General features: G+C 39.0%; 1 protein-coding gene across 1 annotated transcript; it reads right to left on the bottom strand.

Annotated features, from left to right (window-relative positions):
- Nucleotides 1–809: 809 nt before the first annotated feature.
- On the bottom strand, nucleotides 810–20,832 carry LOC139142318 (snake venom 5'-nucleotidase-like). Its single transcript, XM_070712226.1, has 9 exons — nucleotides 20,704–20,832; nucleotides 16,355–16,632; nucleotides 13,366–13,582; nucleotides 11,957–12,142; nucleotides 5,915–6,118; nucleotides 3,567–3,821; nucleotides 2,796–2,951; nucleotides 2,186–2,389; nucleotides 810–1,617 (listed from the first exon to the last, which is right to left on the bottom strand). The coding sequence occupies exons 1-9, from the start codon at nucleotides 20,756–20,758 to the stop codon at nucleotides 1,478–1,480; spliced, it is 1,695 nt and encodes a 564-aa protein (XP_070568327.1). The 5' UTR covers nucleotides 20,759–20,832; the 3' UTR covers nucleotides 810–1,477.
- Between the last annotated feature and the right edge of the window lie 5,211 nt (nucleotides 20,833–26,043).

Here is a 26,043-nt window from a genome sequence, read left to right as displayed (position 1 = left end):
TGAAAAAGAAGCTGCTATATTTTCTATCATGATGTGTAACGCCCTCCTCTGTGGAAATTTATCTCGACGCGCCCTTCCCTTGGCCAAGGCGTATGGAGGTTGGTTCAAAATTGTACGAGAAGGAGATAGGAGATAGCGTCGCACGTTTAATTATTGGTAAAGATTTCAATGAGAACAATCGAGAACAGTATATACCATGGTGTAATCTTGTTTAATCTCAAGAAAGAATCAAAGACTGGTGGGACATTTCCTTGTGATGACCATTGTATATCGACGATAATTTAGTCGTTATGTAAGTTTAGAAAAGGATAACTTTGTGGAGAATGTACATTGATACTTAGAACTCGAGATCTGGAAGGCCACGTTTGCCATCTCGAAATAAAGATCTAAAATGATGCAGACAATCAACATCTTCGTGTCAGCTTCAGTTACTGAAAGCATTACGATCCAGACTGGTTGCTCAACTCGTATTCCCTTAACTACGAACGCAACAACTGCATGGCTGAGTGCATACCAAAATCTTTGGCCTGATGTTTACCGCATCATACTTGAACTTGGCATGAATATATTCAAAGCCAGCTATGCATCAGTGCCATCACAAAACTTCCAATGTGAGGAATCCATTAAAATTCCAACCAAACTGAGAACTACCTTTAAGAGTTTTATATCAACGTCGCTGGTGGTTACTTTAATTACACAATCCTGAACATTGAACAATGCGAGAAATGCTCCCATCTCATTTCACCACCAAACATGTGCACAACACTTTCAAAAAATATGTTACAAATAAACGACTATAGCATCATGTAAGTTGTTTTGCTTAAATATTATTTAATTTAGAGCAAAAAGCCAATATTGCAGTAACAGATGAATAAAGATATAAAGTGTAAATTTCAGTACTGAATTGCACTTTGGTATCGAATTGAAGGTATCTTATTATTGAAGGTATCTTATCTGATTGACAGCATTTCAGTCGGTCGATGAATAAAATCAAATTATCCGTTTCCTGTCGGTTGTCTTCATGTCGATGGTAAGTTCTCGTAACTTCAAAGACATTATACAAAGTAAAATGCACACATCTTTGCAGTCTGTTTTGTGTGATAACAAGACACAGACAGAAACCTTATCAATTATTTGAGACATAATTCTATATTTTCAAATAAATGAAGCCATTCGTGTGGTTTCAGCATTCTAGCTAAAATTGCAGAATTAAATCGAGACTAGGAAATCACAAATGTCTACTAGAAAAATTACAACAGTAGCCATGATATCTTGTGACTGATTTTTTTTTAATTTGCAAAGGAAAATTTTAATTAACTAACAGTTGTATTGCATAGGAACGGGCGCCCTCTAGCAAACCTAAATTATCCGTGCCCCAGCTTGTTATTAAATATATACTTGCACGTGCATCAAATTCATTTTATGTTTTACCAATGGGTAGATACGCCATTTCTTATGTCGAACGTACGATGTTTATTCAGTCTAGGGGATGCTGCTTTACGGAAACACACGGTTCTTCTGGTTCTAGATCGATAAACATGATCCGTCCCTCCAGACCGGTCTTGATAGGCGATTCCGTCCCGATGTATTCTATCACAACATCGGTATCCAAATCACCTGGCGGGGAGATCGAAACAAAAAATTAGATGCGCTTGCGCAGACAAATGATATCAAGCGAACTTGCGGCGTTGCGGATGCTATTTTAATATTTGAGACACGGAGAATTGGGAGGGTCGCCAGTTATCTGCGGTCTTGTTCGTGAAACCTATTATAGCGATCGGTTGTTGTTTTCAATCCCCGACTTTACAAAATGTTATGTCAGCAATTATACCCTCGTATTCAGTGTATATCTTCAGTGGAATGTAAACCAAAGTCATAATAGATGGTAACCCAGATAAATGGGGGAGAGTGTGTGAAACTTCAACAACCCCTGTCAACATTTTGCCGGGTTTTCGAAGCTCATGCCTTTCCTAATCATTGATCACTCTGTCATGCGTGTTGGCATGCGTAGATCAAAATTATTGCACTTTCTTTGAACTCAGCTGGAAAGCTTATAACCATAGACAAGAGAGGGGTCTCCCTTCTACTGTCTATGCTACATCCCAACCCTCATTACACAGCAATCTCCACCATTGTCGGAGCAGGATAATTTGGTATGGCCGTTCTTTCAATCTGTATGACTTACCTGGAATGTGATATGAAAGCCTTTCATCAACCAGCATATCGTACCCATCTCCGCCACCAGCCATGAAAGTCGGTAAGACGACTGTGTAGACAGTGTCGGATTGGACAGGGTGAAATTCCGGAACAGAGCAGTTTGTACATTTCGCCAACGCCTTGACGACTCGCTCTCCTTCTGGTTTGTTCAGGTCAAACACGACCCTTAGCCCTGCGGAATTCAAAAGACGTCGCTGGTTTTTGACAATGTAAATTTGAAACAAGCAGAACAAAGTTCGATAATGTTACTTTAACAACAGGCCAATTCGGAGTAGTTTTTAGCCTGGTATATTGTAGTTGAAAGTGGCACTGCGAACCATAGAGATTTTTATTTGCAAAATTGAATGAAGGTATTAGGAATTAAAATGCTGTTGCGTAGTGGAGATAGGCATTGAAGAACAAGACGCCATTGGATCGGTAACTCGCATTTCGAAAACTGAAGACAGATTTCTTCAAAGAAAGTAATGAAATATCTCTATGTTTGCTCATACTTTAGACCTGTTAACTTCTGTTCTTCGAATAGAAAATAATGCTAAAATTTCAATATTTGTATGTCATTAATTGACACCTTGACATACCCGAGACTTGAATGAAGCGGCCGTGCGGGTCTTCCGGTTCATACATTGTCACGGAATTCTCCAACATCTTGATGAGAGTCGATCCGTATATTTCAACCAAATCGTGAGTTTCTTGGTAAGGCAGTACGCTCATTACATCGCCTACGCTGATGGTTTCTGGAAAGTTGGACAGATGGATATCATCAATCTATTACTTTTCCTTTGGCTCGTTCACTTTCCAGAAACAAGGAAGACCATTTTGCATTTTATAACGATTGCTCATCCGCTCATCGTAGCTTTGTGGCAGTATTACAAATCGGACATTTATAATTGCCTAACCTATAACCCCGATGGTGGATGGGAAAAGTATTCGCTGATCGCCAAGGGGAAACCAAAGTTCAACCACCCTCATACAGCTGCCAGGAAACGATCGGGTTTGAAATAGTTGCCCTATTTGCCTTTCATTGATGGATTTTTTGATCTGTACAAACCGTTTGTTACGACGGCGCATGAATACGTTCGTTGATCATGAAACGTTATGTAGATTGAATATGATGAGTTCAAAATATTGTCGTCACTCCGTTTTCTATGAGGAGTTCTTGTTGTAAAAATAGCTCGCGTTCAAAAGAGAACGTCATTACCTCGACACGTGATCAAAATTACAACAAGTGGTTGAATAATTATTGGACTAGTGTTGATAATGCTCGATATCGTCAACGTCGAGGAACTATATCTATGTAGCAAGGCTTGGAAAGTTCAGTGTGAACTGTTGACTGACAAATAAAAACATACTTGGACCGTCAATGGAGCTTCGTATCCCACCGCTGTTCATGACGGCAATGCTGACGTCACTCCACTTCATTTCATCCGGGTGTTTCATGTTCTGATGGACCATGGCGTCAGTGATGACGTTGCCGATATTGCACTCCTGTAAGCGGCACGCCGGTCGACTGCCGTCCAAGTAAACCCGAGTCTTGCCGATTGTTTCGTAATCCAATGCTTTCACTGGTATTTCCCATTCTTTTATTTGCTTTAGAGTTTCGTTGTCTATAATTTGACGGCAAAAGGGACATGTACATATTAATCCGACAAGGCCTTTCCGGGACAAATTGAATCAGCGATAACGTGAGACAGCAGTTGTTTTGTTTGTTTGTTTGTTTATTTGTTTGTTTATTTGTTTGTTTGCTTGTTTGTGATTGTTTAAATGGTTGCTTTTATCTGTTTCAATTTCAAGTGTTTCTAATAATTTTGCATCGTGGAGATAACTTCTACGTCTCTTGTTTTGTTTGTAAGGCCATTTAAAGAAAATTATTTGTTTGCCGTCCTTGGATTTTTGAAAAACCTACCAGCCAGCCAGGGAAAAAAAACAAACACAGACAAAAACACAATATTTTTATTTATGACAGTGTTAAACATTGTGTTTGTTTTCTTAAAATGTCTCTGAAAACCTACCGGTACGCGGACGGCAAACAAAGAATTTTATTTAAAACGCCTAACTCCAAAACAATGTGCTTCTCTGCAGCTCATAGAGGGCGTCGTGTCTATGAGTCACTCGCAGGCGGCAGAAGTTGCAACTGAAAAATGACCTGAGGGCAGTGCTGTCCTGAGGCAGCTCAGAGCAGAGTAAACGTGCACAACATTCAATGACGTCACTGAGGAACTGTGTCTGCCCTGAGGGCAGCTCAGATATATTGCTGCCCTCAGGACGGGTTGCCAGATAGAATTCGCAGATAGGATGCCCTCAGGACTGCTCTGATATATCGCTGCCCTGAGGGCAGATTGGTAGATAGGATAGGAAATGTACGTCTGCCCTGAGGGAAGGTTTGATATATTGCTACCCTCAAGGTAGATTGGTAGATATGCACTATGCAATGCTGCAAGGATAGGAAATGTATGTCTGCCCTGAGGGCAGCTCTAAATTATTGCTGCCCCCAGGGCAGATTGATAGATATACAATCATGCAATGATGTGTGAGCATGGAAATGTATGTCTGCCCTGAGGGCAGCTGTGATATATTGCTGCTCTCAGGGCAGATTGGTAGATATACACTATGTAATTCTGTACGGATAGGAAATGTATGTCTGCCCTGAGGGCAGTTCTGAGATATTGCTGCTCTCAGGGCAGATTGATAGATATACAATCATGCAATGATGTGTGAGCATGGAAATGTATGTCTGCCCTGAGGGCAGCTGTGATATATTGCTGCTCTCAGGGCAGATTGGTAGATATACACTATGTAATTCTGTACGGATAGGAAATGTATGTCTGCCCTGAGGGCAGTTCTGAGATATTGCTGCTCTCAGGGCAGATTGGTAGATATACACTATGTAATTCTGTACGGATAGGAAATGTATGTCTGCCCTGAGGGCAGTTCTGAGATATTGCTGCTCTCAGGGCAGATTGATAGATATACACTATGTAATTCTGTAAGGATAGCATATGTATGTCTGCCCTGAGGGCAACTCTGATATATTGCTGCCCTTAGGGCAAATCGGTAGATATACACTTTGCAAAACTTTAAGGATAGGAAATTTATGTCTACCCTGAGGGCAGTAATGTCTGAGCTGCCCCCAGGGGAGACATACATTTCCTATCCTTACACCATTGCATAGTGTATATCTACCAATCTGCCCTGGGAGCAGCAATATATTTGAGCTGCCCTCAGGACAGACATACATTTCCGATCGATAAAGCATTGCACAGTATACATCTACCGATCTGCCCTGAGGGCAGCAATATATTAGAGCTGCCCTCGGGGCAGACAGACATTTCCTATCCAATCTGCCATTCTGTCCTGAGGGCAGCAATATATCAGAGCTGCCCTCAGGGCAGACATACATTTCCTATCCTATCTGCCAATCTGCCCTGAGGGCAGCAATATCTGAGCTGCCCTCAGGGCAGACATACAGTTCCTCAGTGACGTCATTGGATGTTGTGCACTTGTTTACGCCTTTCAGAACTCCCCTGAGGGCAGCGCTGCCCTCAGGTCATTTTTCAGTTGCAACTTCTGCCGCCTGCTGAGTGACTCAAGACACACAGATTAGTCCCTAAAATAAAAAAAATTTCCACAGGCCGTTACGTTATTACCCTAAAACTTATAAAGATTTACAATGCTACAACTATAAGTCAGTTCCTCGTACCTTGTGCGACATCTTTGTCCAAGAGAATTGGATTTCCTGACCAGGAAGTGACGTCACCAGCATCATCGAAGTTCACCTTCAGGTAGCCGAGGTATTTACCATATGCATAGTCTTGCACAACCAATACGTTTTTAGTACTGTCAGTTGATGGGTGGCGGACGATGGGATACTCATCATACGGTTCCTCATTGGATGGTGGATCACCTAGTTTTAAAATTACAGGTTGGGCGGAACAAGTAAGATTTTTATGACTGCGATGACATATATACACAATATGTACAGTAACAGGTGTGAGCAGCCGCGGTATGAGCAACTCCAGATAGCTGTAGATTCTAGAATAAAAGTTAGAGTTGCACAAATCCTGTAAGACGAACCTGTAGATTGTATGTGGCTTCACACAAAAATGTTTGCAGTGAGAAATATTTATAACATATTAACACCTCGATTGCTGTAGGTTCTTCTCCGACTAGCTCCCCCTGTCATATTCCCTATATAACAAATACTTAGTATTTGTGTGTTAGTAATTTTTACTTTCAGCATGAACAGGATAGCCTCTATCGGCTGTTTGTCTCTTGAGAATAACACCATATTTCGTAAATAAGATAAACTTCCATTTTGTTAATTGTGAACTCTACAAATACAAGAATATGTTTAAGCTTTAAATTTCCCGTTTACTTCTTTAAAACGGCCTTTACACTCATATATCTAAAACCGGTGCATATCCTTCAGGATGGTAATTTCTGGCTTTGTTAAAATGTCGATAAAAATATATTTTCGATTGATATTTATTGTTTATATTTGGTTTTTAGTGTTTGAGTTTTTTTGCAGAGATAAAGTAACAGTCTTGATTAAGATGCATAGGGAAAAAAAGCTGTAAGGTACGTGAGAATCTATATCCCGCATGCGAATACCCGTACAATATTGTGTGGACCACATTCGGTGTGTCAAGTTGTGATCAGCAAGACCAAAAAATGGTTTAATCAGTAATCCGCAGGATTTTGGCGAATTATACGCTTACGAAGACTTTATGCCAGTTTAAAAGCATCACGAGATAACAATTAATATTTCAACTTTGTCTCTGAGCTTCCTTATGGTACGTACCCAGGTATTGATTAAGATGGAGTGATCTCGAAGTCCGTGCCTTTCTACAACAGATACCCCTCGTATTGATTGTATTCAGTTAAGGTAGATCGTGCCTCGGGGACAGATATTCGGACTCTCTCAAACTTTTACAATTCTTTTCTTTTTACCACTTGTGGGGGTTCATTTTAAAGGTCTTGGTATACAGAAACTTTTCACCGGCTTAGCTTTTCGAAAATCGGAAATTTTATTTTCCTTCATAGAGTTAACACAGGGATGGCGGCCACTTTGAATTTTAAATATCGCAAAATGTTGGGTATTTTGTTCCGCTAGTTCCAAGATTTGCACGTTGTCCCCTGAATTTTATTGTTGATTAGATAAGCGAGTGGTTGAAAGTTTCATTTTGGAAAGTTTGAGCAAAAGTTTAAGTCTTTCACTTTCTAAGCGCGTACTACCTTAACTACGACACCGAATCGCTTCATTTATTCTACGTTTTAAACAATAGCTCGAAAACAGCATTCAGTCATGAATTTGATTATACCTACCCGATCAAAAGGTCTAAAATTCTCAACAACCACCCTTCTAAGAATTGATGCTGCTCTTCCCAAGTAATGCAAAATGTTTCTCAATACTCTGAGCTGAGACAAAGGATGTCCCGAGTTCACACAGTGGTTGCTCGTATACCTCTAAAGCAACAATCAGTATTCCGAGCGAAAATAAATAATCGTGGTTTCCCAAGGAATAAATTAAAATTATGTCGGCGGCTCAAGTACAGAAAGCAAGTAATAGACTTTGCGACTAATGGTACAGAATTAAGCAGATGTGATGCATTTTAATTGAGCAGAATGTTATCATTGTACAGAAATCTTTTTGAATTTGAATCAGTGACTCAGATTGGTGTACCGGCAAACTCCCCAGTTTGTAAGTATGGGTGTTGCCTCTCATCGCAGCGTTTCTGTGCCATGTCGTGATCTCCAGTGACCCCCTAGCACAATCAATAGCCCTCCACCGATATGCTCGAAGGCAGTAGACACTTTGAATATCAAACACCAAAGACGTGGTGATTGATGACGTCGGCATGGCAACCACTTCTTCACGTTAAGCCTGGCAGTAACCATAAATTAACTGGGAATAATGCGCTGAAAATTGTATGAAATTCCAAACAGTGGGGATATTGAGGTAGACAAGCTCTGGAGGGATCATAGCTGCAGCTTTTGGACAAAGAGATATTTCCAAAATTAATCTGGTCCGATCCTTATTGAAGTCTATTTGAAGACTTTTTAAACTATGAAGTTCTCACGGTCATGTTTTTGTGAAAATTGAAAAACGTTTTCCATATAGTTATCGTTGCACTTGATATATTAGCCATTTTAAATTCAAAATGTCGAGTTTAGGTAATTTGATTCCCTAATTCTCATCGTCTTTACACTTAGAAATATTCAGTCATATATTCAATCACATATGGGTCGGACCCACCCCCCCCCCCGACTTCAACCCAAACAACGAGTGTTTATTGTTAAAAGTGAACTGTACAAATACAAGAATATGTTAAAGCTCTAAATTCCCCGTTTACTTGGTTAAAACTGCCTTTACACTCATGAATCTAAAATGATATGGGTGCATATCCTCCAGGACGGTAATTTTTGGCTTTGTTAAAATGTTGATAAAAATAAATTTTCGATTGATCTTTATTGTTTTTATTTGCTTTTTGGTGTTTGAGTTTTGTTATTTTTTTGGGTTTTTTTTGCACAGAAAAAGCAACAGTCATTAGGTGCATAGGTTGAAAAAACAAGCTGTAAGGTATGTGAGAATCCATATCCCGCTTGCGAATACCCGTACAATATTGTGTAGACCACATTCGGTGGGTCAAGTTGTGATCAGCAAGACAACAAAATCCGGTTTAATCAGAATTCTGCGGGATTTTGACGAATTCGCTTACGCAGACTTTATGCCAGTTTAATAAAAGCATCACGAGATCGCAACTAATATTTCAACTCTGTGTACCCAGGTATTGATTAAGATGGCGTGATCTCGAAGTCTGCCTTCCTACAATAGATACCCCTTGTAATGATTGTATTCAGTTAAGGTAGATCGTGCCTCGGTGACAGATATTCTGACTCTCAAACTTTTACAATTCATTTCTGATATACCACTTGTTGGGATTCATTTTAAAGGTCTTGGTATACAAAAACATTTCACCGGCTTACTTTTTCGAAAATCGCAAATTTTATTTTTCTTCATAGAGTTAACACAGGGATGGCGGCCATTTTGAATTTTAAATATCGCAAAATGTAAAGTAATTTATTTCACTAGTTCCAAAGTTTGCACTGTGACCCCTGATTTTTATTTTTGATTTGGTAAGAGAATGGTTGAAAGTTTCATTTAGGAAAGTTTTAGCAAAAGTTTAAGTCTTTCACTTTCGAGGCGCATACTACCTTAAGTACGACACCGAATCGCTTCACACCGATTCTACGCATTTAACTACGACACCGAATCGCTTCACTGATTCTACGTTTTAAAACAATAACTCAAAAACAGCATTCAGTCATGAATTTGATTGTACCTACCCGATCAAAAGGTCTCAAATTCTCAACAACCACCCTTCTGAGAAGTTGATGTTGCCCTTCCCAAGTAATGCAAGATGTTCTCAATATACTCTAAGCTGAGACAAAGAATGTCCCGAGTTCACACGGTGGCTGCTCGTATACCTCAAAAGTAACACTCCGTATTCCCAGCAAAATAAATATTCGTGGTTTCCAACCGAATAAATTAAAACTATATCGGCGGCTCAAGTATAGAAAGCAAGTAACAGACTTTGCGACTAATGGTACATAATTAAGCAGATGTGATCCATTTTAATTGAGCAGAATGTTATCATTTTACAGAAATCTTTTTGAATTTGAATCAGTGACACAGATTGGTGTACCAGCAAACTCCCCAGTTTGTAAGTATGGGTGTTGCCTCTCATCGCAGCGTATCTGTGCCATGTCGTGATCTCCAATGACCCCCCTCCACCGATATGCTCGAAGGCAGCAGACACTTTGAATATCAAACACCAAAGACGTGGTGATCGATGACGTCGGCATGGCAACCACTTCTTCACGTTAAGCCTGGCAGTAAACATAAATTAACTGGGAATAATGCGCCGAAAATTGTATGAAATTCCACGGAGCGGGGATATTGAGGTAGACAAGCTCCGGCGGGATCATAGCTGCAGCTTTTGGACAAAGAATTTTTTCCAATATTATTTTGGTCCGATCCTAATGTGAAGCCCTTTTAAAGACTTTTGAAACAATGAAGTTGTAACGGTCATGCTTTTGTGAAAATCGGAAAATGTCGTTTTCCCATATAGCTACAGTAACACTTGATATATTAGCCATTTTAAATTCAAAATATCGGGTTTAGGTAATTTAATCCTCCAATTCTCATCATCTTTACACTTAGAAATATTCAGTCATATATTCAATCACATATGGGTCGGACTCCCCCTCCCCCTCCCGACTTCAACCCAAACAACGACTGTATTGACATCATGCTGGGTAAGAAGATCATCTATACGGCTTCTGGAGAGGGTGTAGCAATTCTTGTTGTTATACTTGGCTTGATAGCTATTGAAATTGGGATAAAAGACTTCATTCAGCATGTATTGGAAGACTGTGGTATCAGTTGTGGGCGGTAATTTATTTCGTTGAGTTCACTGCGGCAACCTACACTGAGTCTTCAGTCGTTGTTTTGATTGGAACTAAACTGGCCCCACTGGCAGTCGCTTGGCCTTTCCAGGCAGCAATTATTGGCGTTCACCTCCTCAATCCACAGCATACCATTAAGGGACCGTTCAGTTTTTACGGCCTGGGGGCGGCAAAATCTTGTCGCCGGTGTTCAAAAAAATGTAGACCCCCTGCATTTTTCGTGAAAAAAGATGACCCCCCCCCCTTTGTACAAAAGAAATTGATGACCCCCCCCCCCCCCCCACGGCTGAAAAATAACCAAAACCCATATGTTACCCGCACGGTTTGGATTTGAACTCCGGTACGCGGCGCACTTTATTCGTGTAGCAGAGATGCCGGTGCACAAACTTCCCAGCCACAACCATTGAAACGTCTGTTAATTAGGACGACTGTAAGGCAATTTTTAACTTCATTTCCATAGACAACTTATGTCCATGGACATTGTATAAAGTGAACTTTATTGGAGTGGTTTGCCAAAGGCAGCCCTCCGGTTAAGAGGGTCATGGGCCATTACGTAAAGTCAACTTTATTGGAGTTGGCCGTCAAAGGTTGGCGGCTGTTAAGAGGGTAATGGGCCATTATATTAAGTTAATTTTTTGTAGAGGGCCGCCTTAGGTGGCCCGCCGGTAAAGAGGGTCGATCATGGCCATTGTATGAAGTAAACCTAAATGGAGTGGGCCGCCAAAGGCATCTACCCGTTAAGAGGATCATGGGCAATTACATAAAGTCAATTTATTGTAGTGGGCCGACCAAGGCGGCCCACCGGTAAAGAGGGTCGATCATGGCCATGGCATAAATTGAACTTTATTGTAGGTTTTATGTTTTTGAAAATGTTTTGACCCCCCTTTCCTACCAGTGAAAAACAATGACCCCCCCCCCTTTGCGGATTCCAAAATTACGATGACCCCCTGGATTTTGCCGCCCCCCCGGCCGTAAAATCTGAACGGTCCCTAACGCGACAGTCTGCTGAAGTTTATTCCTTCAACTTATTCTGCTTGACAGTTACATGCCCACAGACTTGGAGCAATTAATTCCTGGTTGGAGTTTGTGGAGATCCATAAATGGCTGAGTCTTTCATTCTACTTTGCAATGACAAATGACTCAATTCTTGGTTATGAAAGATAGTCAAAGTTTCCTTGTGGTAGCTAGGGCAAAAATTCGAACTTTTTGTTGCAAGGCGCGTATTAACGTAAAGACACAGTCCCATTTTGGTAAAAATCTCATATTGACTTACCCTTATACAGGAACGTATTAGTATGGCCTCCGACGACGATGTCTATGCCGTCCACTTCATCGGCTATCTGCTGGTCCACATTAATCCCAGCATGCCCTACGGCAATGATTTTGTTCACCCCTTGTGCTTGAAACTTTTCAACCTCTTCACGGATGGATTCGATCTCCGAGTTGAATAGGAGTGCACCTGTTCGTAGAGAATAATTAACAGATGTATCAGTGTATGTTAACCCAAAGGGAATAGATCGATTTGCTAAGCGTCAAGTTCGAGGTACATTTTTATCTGGAGGTACATGTCACCATGGTTTGTACTGACTTTTCCGAATAAAATTACGGTGTACGGAGCAAAGAAGACAGTGACAATATATCAGTATTGATGATGATGATTATATATATATATATATATATATATATATATATATATATATATATATATATATATATATATATATATATATATATATATATATATATATATATATATATATATATATATATATAAACACGCCACATGCTCATTCCGTGTCGCGATTCGCCAGAATACGTCACGTGAAAGAAATGCTCGTCCCCACTGAATCGACAAAAGTGACGTAAGAGAGTATTTGGTATTTTTTGAAAAGCTATTTCCCTAAGGAAATAGTTTTAACCAAATTTCGAAAAGTGCCCTGTCACGTGACCGTAGTGTCGTCTGCAGCTTTCAAACAATAGCGGGTGACCAGAACGTGATATGCGCCCGCCGGGGGTGAGCGACGAGCCTCTCTGTAAACCGATTTTCCTTTCAAACAGCGGAGGAACTTGAGCAGCTCATCGACGAAAAAGATTCTAATATGTAAGTAATAGGAACTGTTCATTGCCCTCAGCTAGCTCGATTTACAAGAAGACAAGCCTGTATAGAGTTGCCAAGATGTTCATGTGACAGATTTAGTTAAATGGATTCAGAGAATGAAATCATGCAGTGAATCATTTTTATTTCCCACAATATTTTTGAACACAGAAACCGCTTTTTGAGGGGATGGATACTTATGAAAATCAAATGACCCTCCCCCCCTCTGTGCTGTTTGAAAAATACATGACCCCCCCCCCCCCCGCCTTTGCAGTTGCAGTTTTCAAATTGAGGTGAACCCCCCCCCCCTTCCTGGATTTCTTGTCGACCCACCCCGACCGTAATAACTGAACGCTCCCCGATGACGACACCCGATGACGTTGCTTAGGCCCAAGTCGCGAGTACAGCGCCACCAGCGGTAGAATGTGACAAGAGCTCAGAAATTAAGGTACCAAACGGAAAAGAGGGTATCGAAGCTTGGCGCCTACAAAACACTCTCACATTGAATGCTTGCAGATCACGTTCGAATGCATTATCAATTCAAACTCTTAATACTTATTTTTCAAGAGAGCGAATTAAATAATTACCTGTTGCAGCTAAATCTGGCGTATCTGCCGTGGTGTAACCAATAATACCGACGACATCGCCGCCAGGCAGTGTGACGGTGGTTGATTTCGAGAAGAGACCTTGCAGGGTCGGTTCGTAGGTGGCGTCGATATTACAGCTCAACACAGGGAATGTGACGTTTTCTAGGAATGGAACCAGGCCATCGATGTCGTTGTCAAACTCGTGGTTGCCGAGTGCCTGAAAAGTAGTGATATTCATGGCTAAACAGACGTAGCATTTGCTGTATTTTTACCTTACCTTTTACGGATATTCCAACTATTAATTTTTTTCAATATTTTTCTGCTCTACCACTTGTGGGAGTTCAGTTCAAAGCTCTTGGTGAAACAAAATATTTCATTGACAAACTGTAGTCGAAAATCGAAATTTTTATTTTACATTATAGAGTTAACACAGGATCGCAGCCATCAAGTTTTGAATTTCAAATATCAGCAAATTGAATTGCATGCCAACCCCTGATTTTTAGCTCACGTGTGTAAACACGTGGGCTATTGTCATAGCGATGTCTGTCTGTCTGTCCGTGTGTGTGTGTGTGTGTGTGTGTGTTAGTGTGTGTGTGTGTGTGTGTGTCTGTCTGTCTGTTTACACGATAACTCAAAAACGCCTGAATGGATTCATATCAGATTTGGTAGAGAGGTTCCATATGCTACTTGCAAGAACTGATTAGATTTTGGTTAGTGTGGCTTGCATATTAATGAAGTTATGCAATATTGTTTTTTTCCGTACAAAGGTTTCCCTATGGCGACGGTAAAGACAATGTAGACATATATCAAGAAATACTGCACAAAATTTCATGAAACTTTTCACAGATGACAATCTCAGAACATTATGATGATGCTGTGAGTGTCATGTCAATTACCTTCTCATTTGCATATTTAATGAACTTTTGTTATTAGTGAGATAACTCTGAAATTACTGCACCAAACTTGATGATACTTGCAACAAATATTGATCTGATATATATCTAATTATACTTAGAAGCATTGGGCAGTGTCAAGTTAATAAATAGGTCATTTGCATATTTTATGAAGTTTTGTAATTAGTCATATAACTCCGATATAACTTCACCAAATTAAATTAAATTAAATTTGATGAAACTTGCTACAGATGTTGATCTGATAAATATCCAATTGTACTGAGAAGCACTGAACAGTGTCAAGTTAATAATTAGCTCATTTGCATATTTCATGAAGTTTTATAATTAGTCATATAACTCCGAAATAACTGCATCAAATGTGATGAAAACTGCTGCATATACTAATCTGACAGATATCTAACTGTGTTGTAAAGCATTTAGTAGTGTAAAGTTAATGAAGGGTTCATTTGCATATTTAATAAACCTTGTAATTAGGTATATAGCTCTGAAATTACGGCACCAAATTTTGTAAAACGTGCTACAGATATTGATTAGATAAATATTTAATTTTGCTATGAATCATTGAACAGTGTCAAGTTAATATAGGGATTATTTGCATATTTAATGAACTTTGTAATTAGTGACACTACTCCAAAATTACTGCAAAACGTGCTACAAATGTTGATCTGATGGATATCTAATTGTCCCATGAAGCATTGAGCAGTGTCAAGTTAATTAACAGCTCATTTGCATATTAAATAAAGTTTTGTAATTAGTGATTAAAATCTGAGAGTACTGTGCGATGTTGAAAAAAACCTGCTTCATTTAGTGATAACATATATCTTATTGTTCTGTGAAGCGTACTACTATTAATGAACCTGTTGTAAAACACGTGAGCATATTCAGTTCATATCTGGTTATTCTTTATTTGGCAAGAGGATGGTTAAAGTTTCCTCGAAGAAAATTTGAGTAAAAGGTTAAGTCTTTCACTTTCGAGGCGCGAACTATCTGAAGTGTGAAACCAATGATACTTACTACAACCAGAGAAAAAATGTAACGCAAAGATAACACTCCCCACCAGTCTATTTCCGTAATTTTGTGAAAACAGTTCAACTTTTTTCATCAAGGCGACAGAAACTTCATGGCGGTATAAAATTTTCTGACTTCAACACATTAACTCTTTGAGCGCCAAAGTCAATTTTTATCACTTTCTAAAATTTACAACAATCAATATTTTTGTACATTTTTTGCCAACATTTTGATAAAAAGTTATAGCCCATGAAATGTGATGTCCATTTGGTCCAAAACTGTCAAAATAAATACACAAAAATGTTATCTTAAAAATTAGCAAAATGTTGCACTAAAATTTTGGTGGGAAAAATTACAGCATCCAAAGGGTTAAACGACACAACACTCATGCGCCAGACGAGCGAATAACTCATTTTACCTCGCCTGCTACTCATTGTCACGGTGCCTTGTGTAGCCTGGCTCCGATGGCGATGCCGAGGCTTACGCTACCAGTGTCTTATCGTCGCTCGGTTGCATGCCACATAAGCCAACGAGCGCTGTGAGAGAGTCTAATAACTCACCACAGTTTCTTTTTTGCCGCGATTAAGAAAGATCGTGTTAAGGTAGTATGCGCCTCGAAAGTGAAAGACTTTAACTTTTGCTCAAACTTCCACAAAAGAATATTTCAACCATTCTCTTTCAAAATCAAGAATAAAAATCGGGGATCACCATGCAAATTTTGGTACTAGAGATACAAATTACTCAAGATTTACCGATAGTTGAAATTCAAAATGGCCGCCATCCCTGTGTTAACTCTATGGAGAAATATAACATTTCCGAATTTCCTAAAACTAAGACATTAAATGTTTTCTTACTCCAAGAGCTGTAATTTAAACCCCCACAAGAGGTAGATCAGAAAAGAACAGTAACTGTTTGAGAGCCCGAATATCTGTCCCCGAGCGAGCCGCGTTCTACCTAAATAACTCCTTACCCCTGTGATATATTGAATGTATTGCGTTCATTTATAACCATGACCTCACCGGACAAAAGAGAGACACATTAAAATGATAAATGCTAAGTTCACATACCATGGCATCGTAGTTGATGATCTGTGAGAAGTGGGCTGCTGCTTTGCCCTTATAGTGGTAGAACCACAGCGTTCCCTGGTAATTGTCCCCAGCGTTAAGAACCACCACGTTTTCACTCAGATCTCTTATTTCTTTAACTTTGGTGACGATTCTCGGAATACCGCCGTAGCATTTCTGCGCCTGTGCGTCCTCCTCGCTGCAGTCTCCGCCATATTTGTTAGCCTGCGGGTATCGCGAGTGAATGTCGTTCGTGTGGAGGACCACCAGCTCCAGTGACGCTATGCAGGGGATGAACCAAAATAGATCCGATTTGTTATCAATTGAAGGACAAACAGTTGAGCGCACTATACAGTAATACACATGCATAATTTATTGCACAGTCCAGAGGGACTGTGTTTATTTTAATCAAGTATGTACGTTTTCTATGTCTGAGATTCTGCACATCGGAGGCATTAGACAGAATTACTCGTTTTTATTTTCTTTTGTAAAGTAATGCGGATAATATATTGACCCCCTCCTGGATAACTTCATGAAACACATTGTTTTTACAAGCCCTCTATCCTTGCGCTGAAATCAGAAACACTTCTCATTATTGACAAAACCAAAATGATTTACAAATCGAGAAATATAAGAAATATTAAAACACATTTATCATAGATAAATAGCTTGCCAGCTTGTATTTTGATTAGGAAATGTATCTCCATCTGTCTTTAAAATTGGCCGATTTGATAATTTTACGGGATTAAAAGATTAAAAAGACAGGTTCACCATGATTCACTTTGGACAATGTCAAGTCATAAAAGCCCACAAAAACAAAATGCTTATGTTTTAAATAATATTTTGATTGAGTTGTACTTCCATGACGGCAGCGGCCAGTTACTAGTCATTCCCGTTTTCTGAACTTTCCCGCCATTTTCCCATCGTTTGAATTTTAGTTGTGTTTTTTTTTCTTTTTGTTCGGTTTTAGTTGGATCACCTTCTGTCCTTCTCGAATACGGTGCCTCGTATTCACAATAGCAGAAAAGCATGAGCACAGAAGAGAGTCTACAATTATGAAAAATGACAATGACTGCACAGTCAGAGATCGGAGGAAAGTGAAAAAAGGACAAAAAAGATACAAAGAGTTAAAAAAAATACAAAAATGGTGGTCTCTGAAAATAGACATTACTGACATTATATCATGAGTTCAAGGCTGTTACAGATGTAGTAACACATGTGTTAGAACGCTTCCCTAGCTAGTTATGGGCCATGCATCCGCAAAGTCATCAGCGTCCACCAGTACGTATATGCGTATTCCGAAAACAACTTAGAGCTCCAGTGCCGATTATAGATCCGTCGTCGAAGTTGAAGAAGCAAAACTAGGGCAGTTATTTTCATTCTGTCAGACTAAATACTGATGAGACACCGGATATACAAACTGACATTTAACATCGTCTGGTGACTCCGTGCGGGAAAAACTGAGGTCAGGCGAGGGGAAGGTCGTAAAGTATACAGCGTAGAAAAAAAGCTAGTTCCAGAATATTTTCTCCTTATTTTCAGTTACACGTTGAAGTTCAAATTATCATTTTAGAAGTTATAAATTAGAACAGAGTTAACTAATGTTATGTTACTTCATTGCAAAAGAAAATTTATTCGGTCAATCACAATACTAAGCGCTTTTCTTGAAGCTTTTAATTGAAATTTGAAACTTGCTTTTCCCATTTATTTGAAAACTGTCTTTTTTTGTGCAATAGATGTTTGAGTTGCACAATGATGTGCCTTTTCATATAAATTTCACCTCAGAGTCTACGGTTGGCTTTGAATTCGTTGTAGAAATACCGTAGGGGCTAATTATATTTCAATACAAAATACACAGTGCCTTCTGAATCTCGATTACAGCACTATGTTTTTCCTCCAGATTCTGCGTTGTGTGTAATTTTTTAACAAGTGCAACGTGCACGGCGTTCGTTGTTTTGAATCTTTTAACAGTAACAGTTATGAAAACATACGAAAGTTGTCGCAAAGTGAAACATTTCAGACCGTCAATTATCAGTGATTGTTGATAGTACTTCAAGCCGATTCCTATTATGTATCTTTAGTTCATCTTATTCCATGCTATCGCATTTTCTGTCAACGAGCGCTCCTCCACTGCTTTCGCTAGTAGCCAGCTAAAAACTACCTGATAACGTCTATTGCCTCTATCTTATTTATAATCACTTTCTTATTATGTCAAACACTTTAATTCGTAAAAGCTTGTTTTGTCTCACTGCCATCATCAAGTGAAATCAAGTGAAATCAAGTGACAGTGGTCACCTGGCCACACACCACTGTTTGATGTTATTACGGTAGAGTGCGTCTCGAAGGTGAGGGACTTAAACTTTTGCCCTAACTTTCCTCAATGAAACTTTCGAAGATTCTCTTACCCAATTTGGAATAAAAATCAAGGGTTATCAGTTACCACGCTAAATTTGGTATGACACAAGCAACCAACCTATGACTGCCATCCCTGAATAAACACCATGGGAAAAAACACAATTTCGAATTTAAAAAAAAACTAAGATGGTGATTTTTTCGTACTCCAAAAGTATTGAAATAAGCCCCTCTGCCTCACAAGTAGTAGATCAGAAAAGTAGTGCAAAAATTTGGGAGTCTAAATATCTGTTCCGGAGGCGCATTCTACCACAGAGACAAATATGGTAGTACAGTTTCACACAGAGTATGGGTGCGGTTCAGTGACAAGTACCAATACTGCATGTAGGGCGGAACAAAAACTTCACGGATCCGTAACCGTTCATCAAACCAAAAAGGCCGAAGAAATGAATGAGTAAGAGAGAAGTTGATTCATTACGGCATTAATTATAATTATGAAGACAGTAAACATCGATTGCAATCAGACAGAATAATGTATGTTTTTTTCTTTATTCTGTTGTTTCTTGCCTACTATACCTTTTCTATTTTTCAAGTCCTGAAATTTATTGGGGGAATATGACAGTGTAAGTCGTCACATTTTGACAAATTTGAGACGAACGAAAATTGCCACTAAAAGTATCACTTTTCATCACAGACAAATATAGAAACAGACTAGCAACGCGGCATGCCTTTTGTTCCATGGTCGTCTCGGTAGACTACTGCCTTTTCATATTAAAATGAGCTTCAAAGGTGTTAAACGTTTTGGAGACTTTGTCTGTGGTTGATAATTGCACGAGACTATGCAAAAAGTACGACGAGATAGCATCGTGCTGCCAGTCGCGTAGCAACAATAGTTACTGTGTGAGCTCTCAGGCCAGAAACACTGCTTCACGCCAATCAAAACATAACACGCCCGCAGTTTCATAAACATGTATTTCAATGACCAACTTTTAATAGACGATATGACTGACCGACCGTAAACCATTGAGTAAAACCAGACAGTATCGATAGAAGATTTTTAAATTTGGTTGAAATACACTCATTATATATTCATAAAAATGTGAGAGGAATTTTTAAAATGGTAAAACTCACTTTCCCGAAGCTCAAAACTTTCCCGTTTTCGCCAGCACGACGATTCCGCTCAGCACAACATGATAACAACAACACAAACTTTGCCTAACATATATACTTTCGCTTAAAAATTGGTTAAAATCCGAATACTACCGAAGGGTGCATGGTCGGCACTCTTCGGAAAAGCGAATCGAGAGCTACCTGAGGCGAGACGAACATAGATGACTTACGTAACCGCTTCACGCCTTGAACAATACCCGTGCCAGTCTGTTTCTATTTGTCTGTGTTTTCATAGATCGCCCTGCGCATGCATATTTTTGACTCAGTATCCAAGAATCGAAAGGGAATGCATGCATATTTTTCACAACAGTACTTTTAACATTTCAAATTCATGCATCTACGTCAAATCAACTAAAATATCAGAGACCCTTTCTCATTTACACAGTAAAAGAGTTTCTTTCTAGCTTTACTCGCATGTAACCGAAGGATTATTTAAACAACTTATAATGATGGCATATTTGCAAATATTATAACGATGTGTTAATCATCATGGATGGATAACACTTCAATCTTTAAGCCTTAAAAAAAGTCATTGATACAACGGCAATACGTCAAACTTTAATCAAATGCCTTGTTGTGCATGGAGGCTCATTTCGCAAGCATTTACAAAACATGACTTGTTTTCATCGAGGCATTTTGGACATTCTTGCGCAAGACATGTAAAAGAGAAGTTAGTTGGTATAAAAACGCTGCTAAGAATTTTTCAGTATTTGCTGACGTGGTCTACCTTCAAGCTTACTCACTTCTATCGGGATGCATACATTATTTGAGAAAACGAAAGTCAAATGTATGAAAATGTTCGGAAAATAAAAACTTTGGAAAGGCCTTACCAACCAGAGGCGTACAACACAGAGCGAGGATGTGGATAACACTCATCGACTTCATGGTGGCAATGCAGTCTAGCACTTCAGGAGTTGAATGCCGCTCGCGATGGTTGCCGGCGCGTTTCTTATGGAAATCTCAAATGGCCATTAGAATCAACGATGAATGATCATTGGTCGTAGATTACCATTATGCGCCTTCCCGGGCCAAGAAAAGAATTGTATTCATTGCAAAATAATATGTATGGGAAACTGTAGTTATTTGCGTTCACTTTGTCTCGTGACTGTTTTGTTACTGTAATAAATTAAGTCATGTGCATTCATGTTTTTGCCTTTTTTAAAACGGGCCAATAGAATCAACGAAGCGTGATCATTTGTCCTATATTACCATGCGCCTTCCCGGGCCAAGAAATGCATTTTACTTATTGCAAAACATGATGTATGGAAAACTGTACTTATTTACGTTCCTTAAGGTTTTATTACTGCAATAAATTATGTCGAGTGTATTCATACTTTTGCCTTTTTAAAACGGGGTTGGCTATTGAAAATGCTCATAGAAGGTTTTCTATTATTGAGGTATACGTAAGAAGATGAAGTGAATATTTTACAGCACATAAGCGCATAAAACATGCTTTGTTGTCTCATTTACAAAGCGAAAACCGACCATACCATTCCGCAAACGAAAATAGGGCCTTCGTTTCCTACGCATGGGCCCTTGGTACGTTAAGAATCGTTCAAAAGTGTATTTTCGCATCTATCAGACGATGAAATTTCGTTGTTATGAGATACGGTCACTCAAGGTCTCCCAATGAGGCTGCAACAAAAATAAATAACTCCAGAAGAGAAAGTTTGGCGGTACTTTGTTTATATTTCGAATGACTTTTCCTATTGAATATTGAATCTTTGACATTTTGAGACTTCCACGCACTGATAATCCATACACAGCATATTTATCTTGTCAGAATCTCCCTAAACACAAAGACTTTAACCGCATATTAGGAAGAAAATATAAAGGTCGAGGACGTTTTGTCGACCACAATGACCATTGATCAAAATCTTGAGTAAAATAGTGCACCTATAACTTGGTATATTTTAATTGAGGGTGTCGTCGGAACTGCAAACAATGTATTTCATACGTGGTTTCTAGATCCATCACGTCAACATATAACTGCAACATTTGAATTTTATGACACTCATTGTTAACAAACATGTTTTAACTTTTATCCATCGCCAATGTACCCCACATACAGTGTTTACATCGGCCAACCTTTGAGAAGAGTTCCGACGACACCCTCCCTTTAATTACACGGGAAGTCACGTGATTTATATGATTGATCGCATACCCTGTAGAATGCAACCTCTCCACTGGACGCAAAGCCAATGCATCTGGTTCTCTTGGATATCATTCTCAATATCACCAAAAAGTGCTCTGTCAAGTAGAATGAGGTCATCGCCTGCTGAACACACGTGTAACAAATACTCTTCACAAAATAGTTTCAGACAGAAAGGGTCATCGCAATATTGTTTCTCTTACAACCTTCGCTGCCTACTTCCAGCGTTAAAGTGAGAGAAGCTAAAATTTATAAAAACGCAGTACCAATATTTGGACTCAAAATTCGTTAGTTGAGTTTTCCGTTACGTACATGTCTTCAATTGCTACCATTACACTTAGGCATCAAAATGTTTCACAGATGCATCTAGCATTGTTCAAAACAACGTGAGACACATACCAAAAGTATAAACCTGTCGGGGTGGATGTTCTTCACAATGTAAATAAAACATCACCTGCAAGATCCATGAGTATGGAAAAACACCGTCGTGACGAAATTATTTTTATTTCATCGGCGTTTGACGTTTAACGCCGTGGTGTAGCACCACAGTCAAACCTTAATTCTCATTTTCAGTGTCAACCTCTCACGTCAGTATAGAAGCTGTACGCGTCTGTCGGACGCGATTTTTGCAAATATTCTTTGAGTATTAAAGATGTTGTATCGGGGTTCAACGTAAAACGCTGTAGTGTTGATTCGCCATACGGAGAAGATGCTACAGTGAACCAGGGACTATGTCGCTTGGAACCGAAATATGAAGGTGTATCGACCCAGCCTCAGATTAGCAACAGATAATCCACGTCATCATAAAGACGAAAGTTTAGATAATATTGAAACTCAATTGTTTACAGCCAGATAGCCCTACGTAAGCTATGCCGATCATGAGAACTGCACAAACAACTATATGTTACCGCTGCTGAGCGTACTCTACACGCCCTGCAGCAATGTCATGTCAAAATGATTAACTATTGACTATTTACCAAGCCACTCCCGCCACCAGGGCACTGCTAGACAGAAGCGTTTGTGTAAAGATTCTATTTTCAACGTTCAGGTTTTGCAGAACCGTTCTACCAGCAAAATTTATCTTTTCGATATTTTCTTTAGGAAACATATTGACAACTATGCAGAACCTATTCTAAACGTAAATAGCATATGCCAAGACTATATGAATTCACCGAATTTCTTTCAAACAAGGCATGTTTATTCAACTCTATTTCTTGCAGTTTTGGTCACGCCGTATTTTAGTATTTCAAAGCGGCAATAACATACATTATTCTGCGTCTGTAACTTATTGAGTTTCGTCGTACAGTAAGTTAAGGTATCAATAGACGCGGAGTCCAATAACTTTATATGTTATTGGACGTTATTTGACCTTTGACCTCAAAACACTTTTACGTCAACACGGAGAACAAGAAGAGAAAATTTCACATTTTTTACAAAAATATATACGTCTTAGCATTCAGTACTTCCAAAATCAAATCGTAGTCAGTCCAAAACCTATGAATTCGAGTGAAATTATGCTGCTGACGTACAATTTCTACCGTGTGCACTGCGCAGCGCGGGTTGAAATTCCGTTCTGCGCTCTTTAGCGGACGCGCTCGACGCGTTCCCAGTCTGCTCGCGATCGCTCAGTACAGTGCGCGACGAGCATCCAAAAGACGCCTTAATTTCGACTTTTTTCTCGTAAAGTTGGACTAAAAAGGTGTATAATAATAAGGTTATTCCCCAAATACCGGGATTTATGTCCTCGTACATCGTACGCTTCGGTATTGTCCGAGATGCGACAATACCTCCGCTGCACGATGTACTCGGACATAAATCCCGGTATTTGGGGAATAACCTTATAGTAGCAGCTATTTAATTATTTTATAGAAACATTAATCGTCATTAATAACGCCAAATGAAACAATTCATTAATGTAAATTTTATCTAGATATCGTCAACGGAAATACGCGTGCACATATTATCTTGTTATATTTCTCATTCAAAATGCTTTATTTGGAAAATTACATGCAACAATATTCTAAAATTTAGAGGAATCATTAAAGGTATACAGTCACCTGTAATCTAAATATACCCATATACGGTCAAAGGGACATTCCTTGGTATTCAAAATGCCCATGTGAGGGCGCTGTTGTAAAAAAGCGGCCACCCGCTTAAAAACTGTTATGGTAAGATTTTCTCTTTCTATGGTAACTGTGGCAAAATTGGAACAGGTGACAGTGTATCTTTAAGGAATAGAATGAAGTGAACAAGTACTAGTGATTGGAAGATTTAAAATCATTAACATTTCCATTACTACATAAGACATTCAAGTCTGACACCACTTACCGTTTTTACGTAAAAGGCACTGTTGCTCAAATTATTGATTTTTTTGAGCTTCTGCTTTATGGTTGCGCAGTAGCATAAAAAAATTTAAATCATCCCAAAACTAGTATGGTCGTGTTTGTCGATATCATGCCCCAGCTGGTCCGCTGTTGTCAATAATTTATTAAACCTACCTGTCTTCCGATAGACCGTAATTTTGGTTAAGGTATATAGTGCAAAGGTACTTTATAAGACTTCTGTAACAGTGCTGGCCTTGCCCGTTGATGTGAAAAGTCAAAATAATGAATTAATGTACCCTTACACTATGTTTCTGTATTTAGCAGCTTGTGTGGTCTAAAGGAGTTTTATCGGTAACAGTCATGGATGTTACAGTGCTTACTGTGACAGTGAAATAGTACTTCTCTCAATTATCAATAATCGTTATTGGCATTGTAATCCATTTACAAAAAAATATGTTTCGTATTCTAGTTGATCAGAAGGTCGTCATAGTTTTTGTCTTTTGCATAGCAATTAATGTTTTTTCTTTTTTTGTTCATTTCATTGTAAAACCGTTTGCTGAAAGTTTATGAGATGAATACTAAAAACTATAGATGGTACAGTGGCTTCAAAAAGTACGTGGAGTCTTGGTTCCATAACAAGAATAAGTGACAGTTTATAGAAATCAGTGATTTCTAAAATAAATAATCTTACAGTGTGTCAAAGAATTGATAAGAGTTACATAAATGGTCTAGCGATTCATCACTGCTATTACCACGTTGGCCTGCCTCGTATGTACGTCGTCCATAGGATTCGGCGGTACATTTTGGACGTAGCGGTTCGCATAGTCATCGTTTGACTAAAAGTGAACCAGGACTGTTTTCAACTTGACAACTTCGGGATTTTTAAAATGATCAAATTACATGCTTTGAATAAAAAGCAGAAAAACTATTAAAATAAAATTAAAACAAACCGCATAATTTTAAGGGGCTTTTAAGGCTAAGAAATAAATATTGATTATTTCGCCTAAAGAATGAAACGCTAGCACTCCTTAGCTTGTTCAACATAAAACACACGTACAAAGTACACACACGGTGAAACACCTACCTTCACCATATGAAGTACAGCCATGCCATAGACAGAGAAAGGGGGTAACAATATACTTAACACTCTAACTATTAATATCAGGGTAATATAGTATAACTTATAATATAACAATACTTCTTGTCGTAAAGATATGCGGGCAACGGAAGCTTGAATTCCCGATGTTTTCATGTAAATGGAGATATTGATGATATTTTTGCAACGCTATTGATAGAAAAAGTGCTTTGTTAGCTATTATGTTTCCTTGCAAATTGTCTTCATCGAGAAGCGTGTTTTAATTTTATCATGCCATTTGGAAAAGGAGCATCCAACCTAGATGTAATTGATAAGTTTAGCCTAAACCAATGATGTGTAACATGTAAATGCTCTTCTCTCATCTCTTTGAACAAATTACAATTGAGGGGAAATATGGTTGTTTGTATCTCATCTCTTGCCACTACCCTAAAACCTGCTCCCATCCGTTCGTTTTTTCCTACTACCACGAGCCTCGGAATCCCCCACTTCCCCCCTAACAACTTGTACTAGTACTTTCGACCACGAAAGCTCACCACAAGCCTTTATTTGCCAGGTATGTTGCCTCTGATACTTGGCAAACCCTCACTATCTCTGTACG

Source organism: Ptychodera flava, chromosome 10 (assembly GCF_041260155.1).
Source record: "Ptychodera flava strain L36383 chromosome 10, AS_Pfla_20210202, whole genome shotgun sequence".
NCBI classification, from domain to species: domain Eukaryota; kingdom Metazoa; phylum Hemichordata; class Enteropneusta; family Ptychoderidae; genus Ptychodera; species Ptychodera flava.
This window is presented reverse-complemented; position numbering and strand designations above follow the sequence as displayed.